The 12,656-nt window shown below is 30.7% G+C and overlaps 2 protein-coding genes and 1 long non-coding RNA gene across 3 annotated transcripts; 1 reads left to right on the forward strand and 2 right to left on the reverse strand.

The window, feature by feature from the left end:
- Positions 1–1,558: 1,558 nt before the first annotated feature.
- On the reverse strand, positions 1,559–2,492 carry LOC133700393 (dirigent protein-like). Its single transcript, XM_062123907.1, has one exon. The coding sequence runs from the start codon at positions 2,414–2,416 to the stop codon at positions 1,856–1,858; it is 561 nt and encodes a 186-aa protein (XP_061979891.1). The 5' UTR covers positions 2,417–2,492; the 3' UTR covers positions 1,559–1,855.
- Positions 2,493–5,100: 2,608 nt separating this feature from the next.
- Positions 5,101–5,877, reverse strand: LOC133701189 (disease resistance response protein 206-like). Its single transcript, XM_062125019.1, has one exon. It carries the CDS (start codon positions 5,765–5,767, stop codon positions 5,216–5,218), a length of 552 nt encoding a protein of 183 aa, XP_061981003.1. The 5' UTR covers positions 5,768–5,877; the 3' UTR covers positions 5,101–5,215.
- Positions 5,878–10,328: 4,451 nt separating this feature from the next.
- On the forward strand, positions 10,329–11,728 carry LOC133700472 (uncharacterized). Its single transcript, XR_009843416.1, has 2 exons — positions 10,329–10,677; positions 11,226–11,728. It is a non-coding gene; the product is annotated as an uncharacterized LOC133700472 (long non-coding RNA).
- The last annotated feature ends 928 nt before the right edge of the window (positions 11,729–12,656 follow it).

Raw genomic sequence — 12,656 nt, forward strand, 5'->3', positions numbered from 1 at the left:
CTATTAGTAAAAACAACAAAAAAAACAATCTTATGGGTTCCCAAACTATCTAAATCGAGAATTCGAAGTTTTCAGTGAGAAGATTTTGAGCGTAAGATTCAATTGACAAATGGATGATATTCTGTAGATCTAATTAATAAAATTTATATTTTGACTAAATTAAGAATAAGTTCATTGTTTGGGGATTATATTGAGGTTTCGCCTAAAATTACAACAAAACTTAAAACCCATGGAGAATTAATTGTGCACCCGCCACAATTTACTATTCTATAATTACTATTTTGCATTAAAATAAAAAACAATGGGCTTGATGTTAGGAGTAGAATGATATTTTCAAAAGTATAGATTAACTCGGGACAATTTGATTTTTTTTATTTCTTAAATGTACAGTATGATAACTATATTACTTTTAAAAATAAAATATTGAAAAAGATATGTAAATACTATATTGTCCTTAAACACAAAAAAATATTAAACTTTATTTATCTTCTTTTTGGCTTTTTTATGTTGTCAATTTTTTGTTTATTTATTGGCATTGCATTTTTTATTTATTTATATTATTTGAATTAATCAAACCTATCAAACACAATTGAGTCAATACCTTCTTTAAGTTGAAAAAATTTAAGTTGGCCTGCGTAGCACAGACCTAGTTTAAATCCTAAAGCAGATGGATAAAAACTTTTCTTTCCTTTTTTCCATGATTACTTGGGAATATGTTCGGTTCATGCTTTTTAGTTTTTAAAGAAGAATTTAATTTGCAAACACAATATGTAACCTCATAATAATATCACAGTAAAACATAAACAAAAGTGTGTAGTGATGACACTTAAAAATATGGATTATTGTAATTTTTTTATTCATATATATACATTTTATTAAAAATAATTTATCTTGTTCACAGGACTAAAAATCATAACTTCTTCTAATTTTTTTTTAAAATTCTACTATCTCTTCGGGAGGTTAATTATCTTTCAGAGCCGTGTAATTATATATGCTTGTTGTGAATACAAGTAGATTTTAAATTTATAAATGATATAGAATAGAAAGAGGAAGAAAAAAAAATTATATCTTTATAATGTAATTTAAAATTAAAAGGAAAATGGTATAAAATTAAAAGGAAGAACTAGAGAGCAAATAAAGAGAGAAAACAAAATACAATGAGAAGCCAAAAATTCTCTCTACACATCACCTTAAAATAACTTTTATTTATGGGCTAAAAGTGTCAAAGAACCAATTCAACTCAAAAGGTTAATCAAGTTCTATGATATGATTTATATTGTTCTCTAACACATCCCCTCAAGTAAAAGCCTTTTGAGTTTGAAACTTACACATGCCCACATTACCTTGTGCTTAATTTTTATCAAATAAATGAGGATGGTGAGATTCAAACTCGTGACCGCTTGGTCATCAAGGCTCTGATACCATGTCAAAGAACTATTTCAAACCAATAGTTTAAATTGTTAGGTGAGGTTTCAGGATATAAATTATATTATTTTCTAACAAAAAGATGTATAAATAATAAATCTATATATAAATATATTTCTAAGAGACAAATAAATAAAGTAAAGGGAGACGAATATCTATTCAATAATATATTCATAATAATAAACACACTAATCATGCAATTACATTAAGAAAAGAAACATACAAATACAACCATAAAATTGTCAATCGTGCCATGGCTCAATTAACACTTCTTTTACCTTAGCTGAAAAAAGCACACCTATCACCTTAAAACGAACAAAAGAAAAAAGAAAAAAAGAAAAAAGAGAAACAAATACGAAAAAAATTAAAATTGCATCACACAAAGCAAAGCACAACAAAACCAAATTAAAACCATCAACAGAGTCCTTCGCTAAAAGCATTCGTATAATTGAACATCAACACGAAGCCGGAAATACCGATCATCCTCGTATGCATCGGTCATCAATGTCGCTATCCCTCGAGTCATGAAGAAATCACCGGTACCGCCGACAACAGAAAGATCTCTAGTAGTCTTCATGATATCATCCGCCCCAGCAAAGTTTATAGTACCCTTAAGCTGTGTTGAGTTGAAAACAAAAGAGAAACCAAACCAAGCAGTTAAAATTTCTTTCTTGTCATACAAGTAAAGCCCTTGTGCTCGTCCGATGGGGGTGGAGCGAAGATCGCTGTCTAGAGTAATGGGATCATCAAAAATAACCACGTCTCCAAAACGATTTGGTATAGCCAAATTGGTCTTGTTACCCCAAGGTGGTGAACCCACTATTGCTGATGTTGCATTCTTTGCGTTCTTTCCATTGTATATAATGTCATGGAAGTAGAGCACTAGCCTTCTACATGGCTTGGGTCTTCTGCTGTTTTTGCTGCTGGCAATATTGGAGCTACAAACTAGAAGGAAGAGGGGAAGAGCTAGAATGAGTTTTGTAGCTGCCATTGTTGTAGAGTGTATCAATGTGGTAATGCTGCTTTGAGGTGATGAGATTGCTGTGCTCTACTCACCTAATTTATGACTGAGATTTCACATTAGAAAATGGAGAGTGACTGGCACTCCACATGTCTTGAAAATTAAAAAATATATCCACTTGCTGTAATCATAAAGGACAAACTTGTGAAGTTGTCTGTTGCGAAGTTGGACATTATGATCGTGGCACTGCAAGTGAAAGTTAAGAATGTAACTGGTTGTCGATCGAATATCGTTGCCATAATTTTTGTGGTTATTGTAATTGAAGATTCCAACAAATGAAGTATAAAGTCCGTACCTCCAATAAGAGAGCTCGATTTACCCATTCAATGTAGCACTGCATATGTTTTGATTGATTATTCAATAGCTCCCTTCTGCCAAATCGATTCCTAGAACCAGTGTAGCCAATCAACACAGAATTCTAGCTCTGTAGTGTATTGTTTCCATTGTTGTTAATTTGTATCTGTATGTTCAGCTCGTCTCTTTGCTTAATTTTGTTTAGCAAGCTAACTATATGCTTTTATCATATAATTATGACGACTTTCTTGTAATCCAATCAACAAGTCCAAGCTCCATTACTACCAAATACCCATAAGTTAAAATAAACTTCGTATCCACCATGCACAATCAGCACCAACAATGTTAAAATACCCATTAAGTTGATGAGAGGTGGTAAAGGGTGGCCATTTGGTAAACTGCAATCTAATTTCTAAGGGAACTTGAGGGCTTCCGTTACTATCAAATTCAATACCCTTTTGTTGGAGGGGTAAGCAAAATCGCAGCAGACCTGCTGAATGTGAATCCCCTACAGAAAAAAGAACAAGGAAGAAACTGGGGAGAAAGCCATTGAAGTAGAGCTCTGTTTGCCACATTCTGTCATCCTCGTACAGAGGCCACTATAATCTCTGCATTTTTTCCAAGTTTTTTTTATCAGATGTCCATGAAGAATACTGTGCTATTCTCTCCGCTGAATGACAAAGGCTGGACTCTCAATGTAAGAGATTGATGTGGGATTCACCTACCAGTTTATGAATCTCCAACCTTGACCAAATGCAACAAAATCTTTTTTTTTACCATTCCGATAATCAAGAGCAACTCAAAGGTCCTTGCAAGTGCACAGTCTGTCTCTGCTGTTCCAAATATGATAGCTATCATCACCCAATTTCACCTCAAGGAAAAAAAATTTAAATAATTTAAATAAATAAATATATGTAAGAATTTAAATAATTTGAATTATGAAAAAAAATTAGTTAAGATTCTCTATTCTTACTTATGTATTTATTTTTTGTCTGATAAAAACATGTCTTTTTATTAGCAAGATGGTTTTTTTAAACAAAAACTTAAGCCAATTAAAATCAATATTCGAAAGAATTCAAATTATTTAAATTGAGTAAAACATTATTTCTTAGTCATAACTCCATTTCTTTATTGATGTAATATTTTTGATAGTCATGTGTATTTGAATTAATGAATTGAGTAGACAAATACTTAATGATTAAAAAACAAGATTAAATAAATAAAAATAATAAAATAAAAATAGTATTTGTATTAGGTGGCTCTATTAGTTAATAATTGACTCAAGATGCATGGTATGGTCTATTATTAGACCCTATCTTTCATAATTACATCTCATTTTATAAATCACAAAACTAAATAAATGTACTTATTATTTTCTAAATAACCTATGATGAAATGGTTTAAAATCAGACCCTATTTTTTGGATTTTATTTAGTTGTTTGACCACGATCATACATATCCGAATCTAATATTAAATGATTGTATTAGTTATATGTTAATGACCTGGGATGAAATAGTCTCATCATTGGCCAGTCCTTCAAATGTTAGTTAACAAATAATATGATCCATTAATGTTAGTTCATCAAATAATATGATCCATTAAAAAATATAATTTGCTGTGACGGATTTTTCTTTAAAACATGACCCGTCAAAGCAATTTAAATCCAAACTCAAATATCAAGTTGAAATAACAAGTAAAAATATGTATTTAGTTTAGAGATTGACTATAGCTATCGTACCGGTGGCTTTGACAAATGAACAAAGTGTTTAATTAAGGGTGGTCCATAGAGGACTCCCACTCAAATTTTTGGCTACCAAATGTTGGATGAGAACTTGACGGCTTTTAAAGCTGGAAAGTTACTGCTCTTGACTTGACTTTATAATCTCATACTTGAAAAAGTTAAGTGCCCCAATGTAGCTTAAATTAATTCATAAATGATTTTTATATCACTCTTTAATTATTTCCCTTGATAAAAGTATTTTTTTATTAATATAGAAACACTCTTTAATTATTTCCCTTGATAAAAGTATTTTTTTATTAATATAGAAACTCAGGCTAACTTACGTGTACCTCGATTAATTCAACAAGCTCTGAAATTAACAATTATATAAGATTCTAATAGTTATTATATTAGTAATTATAAGGTTCGAACATGAAATTATAGAAAAGACCTCGATAAAAGCCTCTTAATTAAACACAACGAGGGTATGAAATGTAAGTTCCAACTATTCTTCTTTTTTGAGCTTAATGGTTTTTGTTTTCCTCTTTCAACATGAAGAGCCATTGAGTGCCTCACCTGGCTTCAAAACTTTATCGCTATGAAGCAGTGAGGATGATATTAATTAAAAAAACGCAAGGATAACACTTAAATATACGATGTTTTATTCGATGAAAAGGGACTCCAACAAAAGCATACCCCAAGTTTCCACTCAATAATTAACTCCATCTTTAATAAAGCATACATGTGTTGCTCTTTACCAACATTCATAGAATTTGATATCAACGTGGAGTCTGAAATACACATCACCTTCAAATGAATCAGTGGCTATAGTTGCAATTCCCCTGTGCATAAAAAAATCCCCAGTGCCTCCAACCACAGATATATCTCTACTCTTCACCATAATTGGGTCGGCTCCAATGAAACTTATGGTCCCTTGGTGTTCTGTGCTATTAAGAGCAAATGTAAAGCCGAGCCAAGAAGTGAAGGTGTTCTTGGTATCATAGATATACATGCCTTGCGCCCTACCAACTGGTGGTGAATGAAGATTGTTGTCAAGGGTAATGGGATCATCAAAAACTATAATGTTGCCAAAATGGTTCTGCCCTGCTAAGATGGTTAAGTTAGCCCCTTCCGGTGCTGCTACAATTGCCGATGTTGCATTGGCAGCATTCTGGCCATTGTAAAGAATGTCATGGAAGTAGAGGACAAACTCCTTGCATGGTTTGTACTGCTTCTTCTTGCCTCGGTAGGCTGAAGATACAGCAAGAAACATAAAGAAACAAAGAAGAATACGGCTTGCTCTCATTTTTAGTTGTTTTTGCTAGTGACAATCTTGAGGGAAATGAAGCAACAAGAGCAAAGAAAAAGATTTGGATGATTGAGCTAGTCGTGAGTACTTAGCTCTATGCTTCATCTCCTTATATAGGGCAACATTTTGGATCTTTCGAGGAAGCTGGTCAATTGAAAAACGAGGGCTAATCGAATTTTGTTAATATACGGTCAGTTGAATTTTATTTTATTTTTAACTTTATGAAATGGATTTGTCTATACAGTACTTTGCTACCTACTACACATCATTTTTATCAAAATAAGAAAAAAGAAATTCCGAAGATTTTTCTCCTGGACACTCACTTCCATTACCACCATGGCCCAGGAAGGCAACAACATTGACATTACAAGTTGAATGAGATGGCTAGAAAATCAAAGGGCATGGATAATCATACATTTCGCTCACAGTGATCAAATTAATTTACTTCTTAAATAATAAATAGTATTGAATTTAGAACTTCGTCGATTCCACAGGAGGGAGGTGGCCATCCACCGTCTACTCGAAGGTTCTTGAGGATTCTTCGATTACCGTCGGTAGTTCATTAATTTTAAGATTCTCGTACTCAAAATAGCTTCGATTGAACTAAGGTAGAAAGTGGATTGCCTCTCTTGTAAATCCCAGTAATCGGCTTGGAATGTTTGAGCATTACTAAAAGACATGTTCAGCTTTCTTTCTTTTTCTTATTCAAGAAAATCTCACCTCCCGAAAAAATATATTTTATAAATTTAAATAAGTGAGTAAAATTCTGACTATACAAACTCTTGCCACTCCAACTTGAGGAACATGTTCAGCTTATTCCTCTGTCCCTCTAAAAGGTTAAAGAGGACAGAACACTTGGATAGTGGGAAGGTGGGCATAACCATCAATCAAGACTATCATTCATTTTACAGCTAATTAATTAATTAATTAATTATATAGAACTGTCATCTTGTGGGATTGATAAACAAGTTAAAAATTTTCTAAATTGGTTACAGTAACCAATTAGGAGATAGTTCATTTTAAGCCAGCCAGTCTTCGATACGCAACCCTTTCTCTTCTCGAAATTATTATTATTATTATTATTATTATTATTTCGAGAATGACTTCAGCAGAAATTATTAGTCCGCCATCGAGCAAGCAGCCTGGGAAAAATCATGACTTGCAAACCAATAAAAGAATCTTCACCGACTATAATAAAGAAACAAGATTCTTTCCTTGGAAGTTTTTTTTTTTTTTTTTGCTCTTAGCTACTGATAATCGACAAAAATAGCATATGTAATCCGGTCATAATTTGTACAAATATTTAAGGATTTTTCATAAACAAAGCAATACTTTAATTTTTTGGAAGATGAAGTCAGAAAAATCAAAATCAAGATTTTTTTTGTTCAAATGAAATATTTCTTCTTATGAAAAGACTAAAAAACTAGCTTTTCAAGTTTTTAAATTTGGACCGAGTTTATAAAATATATTTTATAGATTCTACTTAGTTTTTCTTTCCAACTTTTTATATTTTTAAAATGATGAAACAATATGAGAAATAAACTTTTTTATATATACAAACACCTTTTAGCAATGTAAAATACTAAAATTATTTTCATATTTAGTTAATATTATAAATGTTATTTTTCAATTAACATAAAGATTTTCTTTTTTTTTCAATTAAAAATATAAATTTTTTCATGATAATTTTTAATTTGAATGAAATAAAATTAATATTCTATAATTAGATTATCACAAATATAAAATATTAAAATAACTTATAAATTATAGTTTTAATTTTTTTTTATGAAAAATAAGCTATAATCTTAATATATATATATTTTTTTGATGAAAAAATCGTATTCATTCTCAATAAAAATATTAGAAAGGATTTTTTTATATATAAAAAAACTAGAAATTAAAAAAAAAAGAGTTTATGTTAATGAATAGATTATACTCTTGTAAAAGCTGGGAAGCTGTACTTTAAAACATTTCACGTGTTTAGGGCTTTAGGCTGGGGGCCATGGTTGGAGCACGTGAGCTGGAGGGAGTGTTTGGAAGCAAGTTTTAATTTATTTTTTACTAAAATTTAAATTTATTTTTTTAATGTTTTCACATTATTTTTATATGCTATATTAAAAATAAATTTTAAAAAATAAAAAATATATATTATTTAAATATTTTTTAAAATAAAAAATATTTTAAAAAATAAATTTAAATTTCAGGTGCCGTGTTTTTTTGACTTGTTGGATAAAATCGGGCACGTGATAAATAATTAAGATAGCCATGATGATAATTTAGGTTTGATAGCCAATAGGGCAGTCCACAGTAGTTCATAGAAAAAGGTTATATAACGGCATGATTTGAGTTTTTATTTTTTCATCATAATTATTAATTTGAATGAAATAAAATTAATATTCTATTAAAATAATTATTATAAATTATGGTTTTAATTTTTTTATGAAAAATAAGTTGTAATTTTATTATATTTTTTAATGAAAAACTTATGTTCGTGCTCAATAAAAATATTAGAAAAGAGTTTTTTTTTTTAAAAAAAAATGTTTATGTTAATGAATAGATTTTACTCGCAAAAGCTGGGAAGCTCTACTTAAAAACAATTCATATGTATAGGCTGGGTGCTGTGGTTGGATCGCATGGTTTGGCAGGAGTGCTTGAAAGTGAGTTTTAATGTTTTTTTTTATATTTAATTTTTTTAAATTATTTTGATGTATTGATATAAAAGAATTAAAATTTAAAAAATGTTTTTTTAAATTAAAAAAAAACTTTTAGAAAATATTCTCTGAAACATTGTGTCATGGATTTTCTGGTGCCGTGTATTTTTTTGACTTGATGGACAGAATGAGGTATGTGATAAATAATTAAGAAAACCATGGTGACAGTGGAGGATTGATAGCCAACAGGGCAGTCCACAGTACTACACAGAAAAAGGCTATCATAACCGCATGCTTTGAGGTTTTTTTTTTTTCTTTTCTTTTTAAAAGAAGCCTAATAGAAAAAAATAGAAGAAATAATATAGTTCAAATCTTATTTTAAAAAATAACATAGTTTATCCAATTATGTGAAAAAAATATCAATAGAGAAATCCACTCACTCTCTGCATAATGTTGTGCAGGTGAGAATAATATTTGGTAAAATCAGCATCAACTTGAGGAGAAATGTCTCAGCCAACTGAATCGATCCGCATAGCTTATTAATAAACTCAATGCTCAAAACAAAGCCATGTTCTTGAATCAAAATCCACATCCACTAGTGGCTATTATACAGAAAATATGCACTTAATGTGGTCCTATGTTTGACTATTTTATGAAGCCCTTATGTGTTTAATAATCAATTCTGGTGGAGGATTGGTGGGGGTAGGTGTTGATTTGTTTTATCCAAGTGGTAGTTTCAAGAAAAGTTGGGCAATTTGTTTGGTCATTCCATGGATGGTAGGTGAGCTCTTTCCAACAAGAGGACGTACTAGCAATTCCAAAAGTATTTTGCTTCTCTTAATTTAATAACGTAGTTTTGATTGTGCCACCACCGAATCCCTTGAAATGCAATTTCGGTACCAGCTAAGATTCTAGTCGGTAACGACTTGGAGGAAGACATGATCCTAGGCTGTCTTAGCTTGGTTCCATTTCCGATCGTTAGTTAATTTTGAATATTATTACACTATCAAGTTATAATTAACACAATGGGACCTAAAATTGGCGTGATTCGTGTGCGCTACCTTGGCTTGATGCTCGCAGCATCCAAGTATGACAATCATTTGCGCGTAATTTATCATTGAATTGATTATTAGTTATTGAATTAATTCTTTGATATATCACATCACCAAGCTTGTAAAATAAGGCTCACCTCAAAAGTCAATTCATGAGAAAATTAAATAAAAAATAGAGTGGTAGGTAAATTACCGGATAAGTTGCCGTATCAATTACTTTAATATGATATTTGTTTAACTTTTTGATTTTCAAAGTCGTTTCGACATTATTGTGTCGTGGGGCGGATTTTAGACGGAGTGATGAATACAACTCTTGTTCTTCCAAGCCAAACGCTACGGTTGTGATTGATATGGAGATTGTGGCAGGAATGGTCAAAGATGCTTAAGCATGCACATCCAAAGTTTCCTACATGCATCCCAAGTAGCAATCTAAAATGGAGAAAAGAATGATCATGCGTGGAACGACAAGAAGACCAAGACCCAATTCAGAGTCAATGTGATTTACATTTTTTTGAGAGTTTGTTTGCTTAATTCGTGTTTAATCCCTGAAGAAGTAGCTTGGCATGCTATGGAGCACCAGCGGCCATTTGAGTTTTCAAGTGAAATCAAGGTTCATGCATGTGTGAGTGTCTTAAGACGTGGGCAGAGGATCATGATTTCGGTAACAAGAACCCTACTTGAAATATAAATATTAGTAACATACATACATACATACAAAATATTTATATTATCATTGAATATATATATATATATATATATTAGTTTTGAGTATGGATATAGATATAAATATACTAAAAAATTTGATCATCATTAGTCAGCGTCAAAATAAGGACAATTCTGGTTTAAAAGAGGACGGGGATTTATCTTAATCCACCCAGCATTTTACGTATCGGGTTAATGTCAAATTCAGATTTTAGTAAAAAAAACAAATATTTTTTAACTTTTTTTTTAACCTTTTCTCTTTATTCTTTTCTTATTTCTTTTTTTTTTTCCACTTTTATTCTCCTTCTGCTTCTTTCTCCTCTCCGTATCCCTTCTCTCTTCATCTCTTTTCTCTCTTCAAAATATATCATTTCCTCTTCCTAAATTGAGGTCAATTTCTCCTCAGGTTGAATTGTTTTTTCTCTGCCTTGCTTTGTCATTGATGATTGGTGATCTTGCTTCACAACCAGAGGGTTATACTAAGGAAAACTCATTTGCAAAAGTAAATCCATTTTTTCTGTCAGTTTTATGATTTTATTCTTTGAGACATGCTAATTTTCTATATTTCCTAACAAAATGATTTATATGTTTGAATTTAGTGGTTTCCAGAAAAGCACAATAAATCTTTGTTTGAAGCCTTGGAGAAGGTTAAAGCTGATAAAGAACTAAGCTTTCTATTCACTAGTAGTAATGATCATGATTCTCTCCTTTGGCCTTGAGTTTTTACCTTGAAGCTTTTTTATGTACTCCTTTAGTAGGATTGTTATGAGGAAATTTTGAGTTCTTGAAATGATTATTGCAAAGCTTTGAAATTGGATAGCTGTTTTTTATAGGTCTTTTTAAGATACAAGCAAGGATTTTTCAAGATTAGCTTTGAAATTGGAAAATGAGTTCTTTATGAGTCTATCAAAGCTACTTTATTGATTTAGAAATTTGTGGGTCTATTCTTTGCTACAAAATCCTTATGCTTGTAGTTTGTGGGAGAAAGATTTTGGAATATTTTCCATATTTGTTCTTTGGCTCAATTTATTTTTCTTTTTGTATTGATAGGTGTTATGAGATCGGGGAGAGAGTGAAGGGAAGCTTGTTGGTGGTGTGGTTAGTCAGAGAAAGAAGAGAGGAACTGGTGATCCGTTGTGACGGCAGAGAGAGAGTTGAAGACCAATTATTTTTGCGTCTTTTCCCTTGCTCCGTTGCTGTCGGTGTCATTATGCAATTTATCGGATGATGATGATATAGATATTTTTTCTAACACAATATAAATCATTGAAAATGATCTTAGAGACCCGTCAAAACGAGAAAGTCAGAATCTTTCACAAAATAATTTTTTATTGGACGAGTACATAATCAATAAGCTCACACTGACCCGCTAATTTAATTAAGATCTAATTCAAGATTTTTCTTGGGAAGTGTCAGGAGGTAATTTGAACAATAAATCAATTACGATTGCAAACTTATAATATTTTTAGATTTTTTTTATTAAGTGTACGTGTTCGTTTGTTTTTTTATTTAGAATGTAAAGGGTTGTCAAGTATATAAATAATAGGATATAATACGTAATTTTTGAAAAATTTAAAGTCAAAGTGTTAGTTTAAATGTTAGAGGGACAGGGTAATTTTTGAAGTCAAAGATTACCTTGTCATTAATTTGCGTAAGTGTTGTGTCAAGTCATATAAGATAAAGATGTCATGCCCTTGAAAAATACTCTCTCTCTCTCTCTCTCTCTCTCTTCGTTGATGTAAAAATTGTATGAGTAATTTGATTTGATGCAAAAATTGTAGAAAGAAGGAATAGCCATCAATGAATTTGAATTAGGTGCAAAAACTTGACCATGAAAAATGGGTGTTGATTAGTTTAGAATTTTTATGGGTATAAAGTAGGAAAAGCCAAGAATTAGAATCAAAGTAATAAGCTTTTGATGGTTTTCTTATTAATTAATAAAGAGAGCGAATTAGAAGTCGGATCTATAGAGATAGAGAGAGAGAGAGAGAGTTACGATTGAGACTTTTCGTCTACTTTGATTTGTGTGTGTGTGTTTTGAATATTTTTAATTAAACATCAATATTAAACAACATGATTATTTGTGTTCCTGATATTCAAAGTCCAACAAACAAAGTGGTTTTTTTTTCTATCTTTTTCTTCTTTTTTTTAATGAAATTGAGAGGCGGGGCATGTTAAAAGATGGAGATTGTGTGTGTTTTTTAATGAGGAAGTATTATATCTAATTATTTAATTACATGACATGTTTTAATGGGACTAAGTTGTAGTTTATAGGATTTAACTAATTACAACTTGAATATAATAAAATTTCTGTACATTTTTGCACTCTTCCTCTCATCAAATATATTATAAGTGCCAAAAAAGTTATATTAAAAAATAATGTTGGATTAACAACTAAAATGCCTTTTAATTGCCTAAAAATACATATATGAGTTTAGAAAGATTTTTTATTTTAAATTTATTTCAAGTTTGTGGATGGCT

The sequence above is a fragment of the Populus nigra genome, chromosome 8 (assembly GCF_951802175.1).
Source record: "Populus nigra chromosome 8, ddPopNigr1.1, whole genome shotgun sequence".
Taxonomy (NCBI): Eukaryota; Viridiplantae; Streptophyta; class Magnoliopsida; order Malpighiales; family Salicaceae; genus Populus; species Populus nigra.

Bases quoted from the DNA above. Each gene is read 5' to 3' on its own strand.
- LOC133700393 (XM_062123907.1), bottom strand. From the start codon at position 2,416: ATGGCAGCTACAAAACTCATTCTAGCTCTTCCCCTCTTCCTTCTAGTT.
- LOC133701189 (XM_062125019.1), bottom strand. From the start codon at position 5,767: ATGAGAGCAAGCCGTATTCTTCTTTGTTTCTTTATGTTTCTTGCTGTA.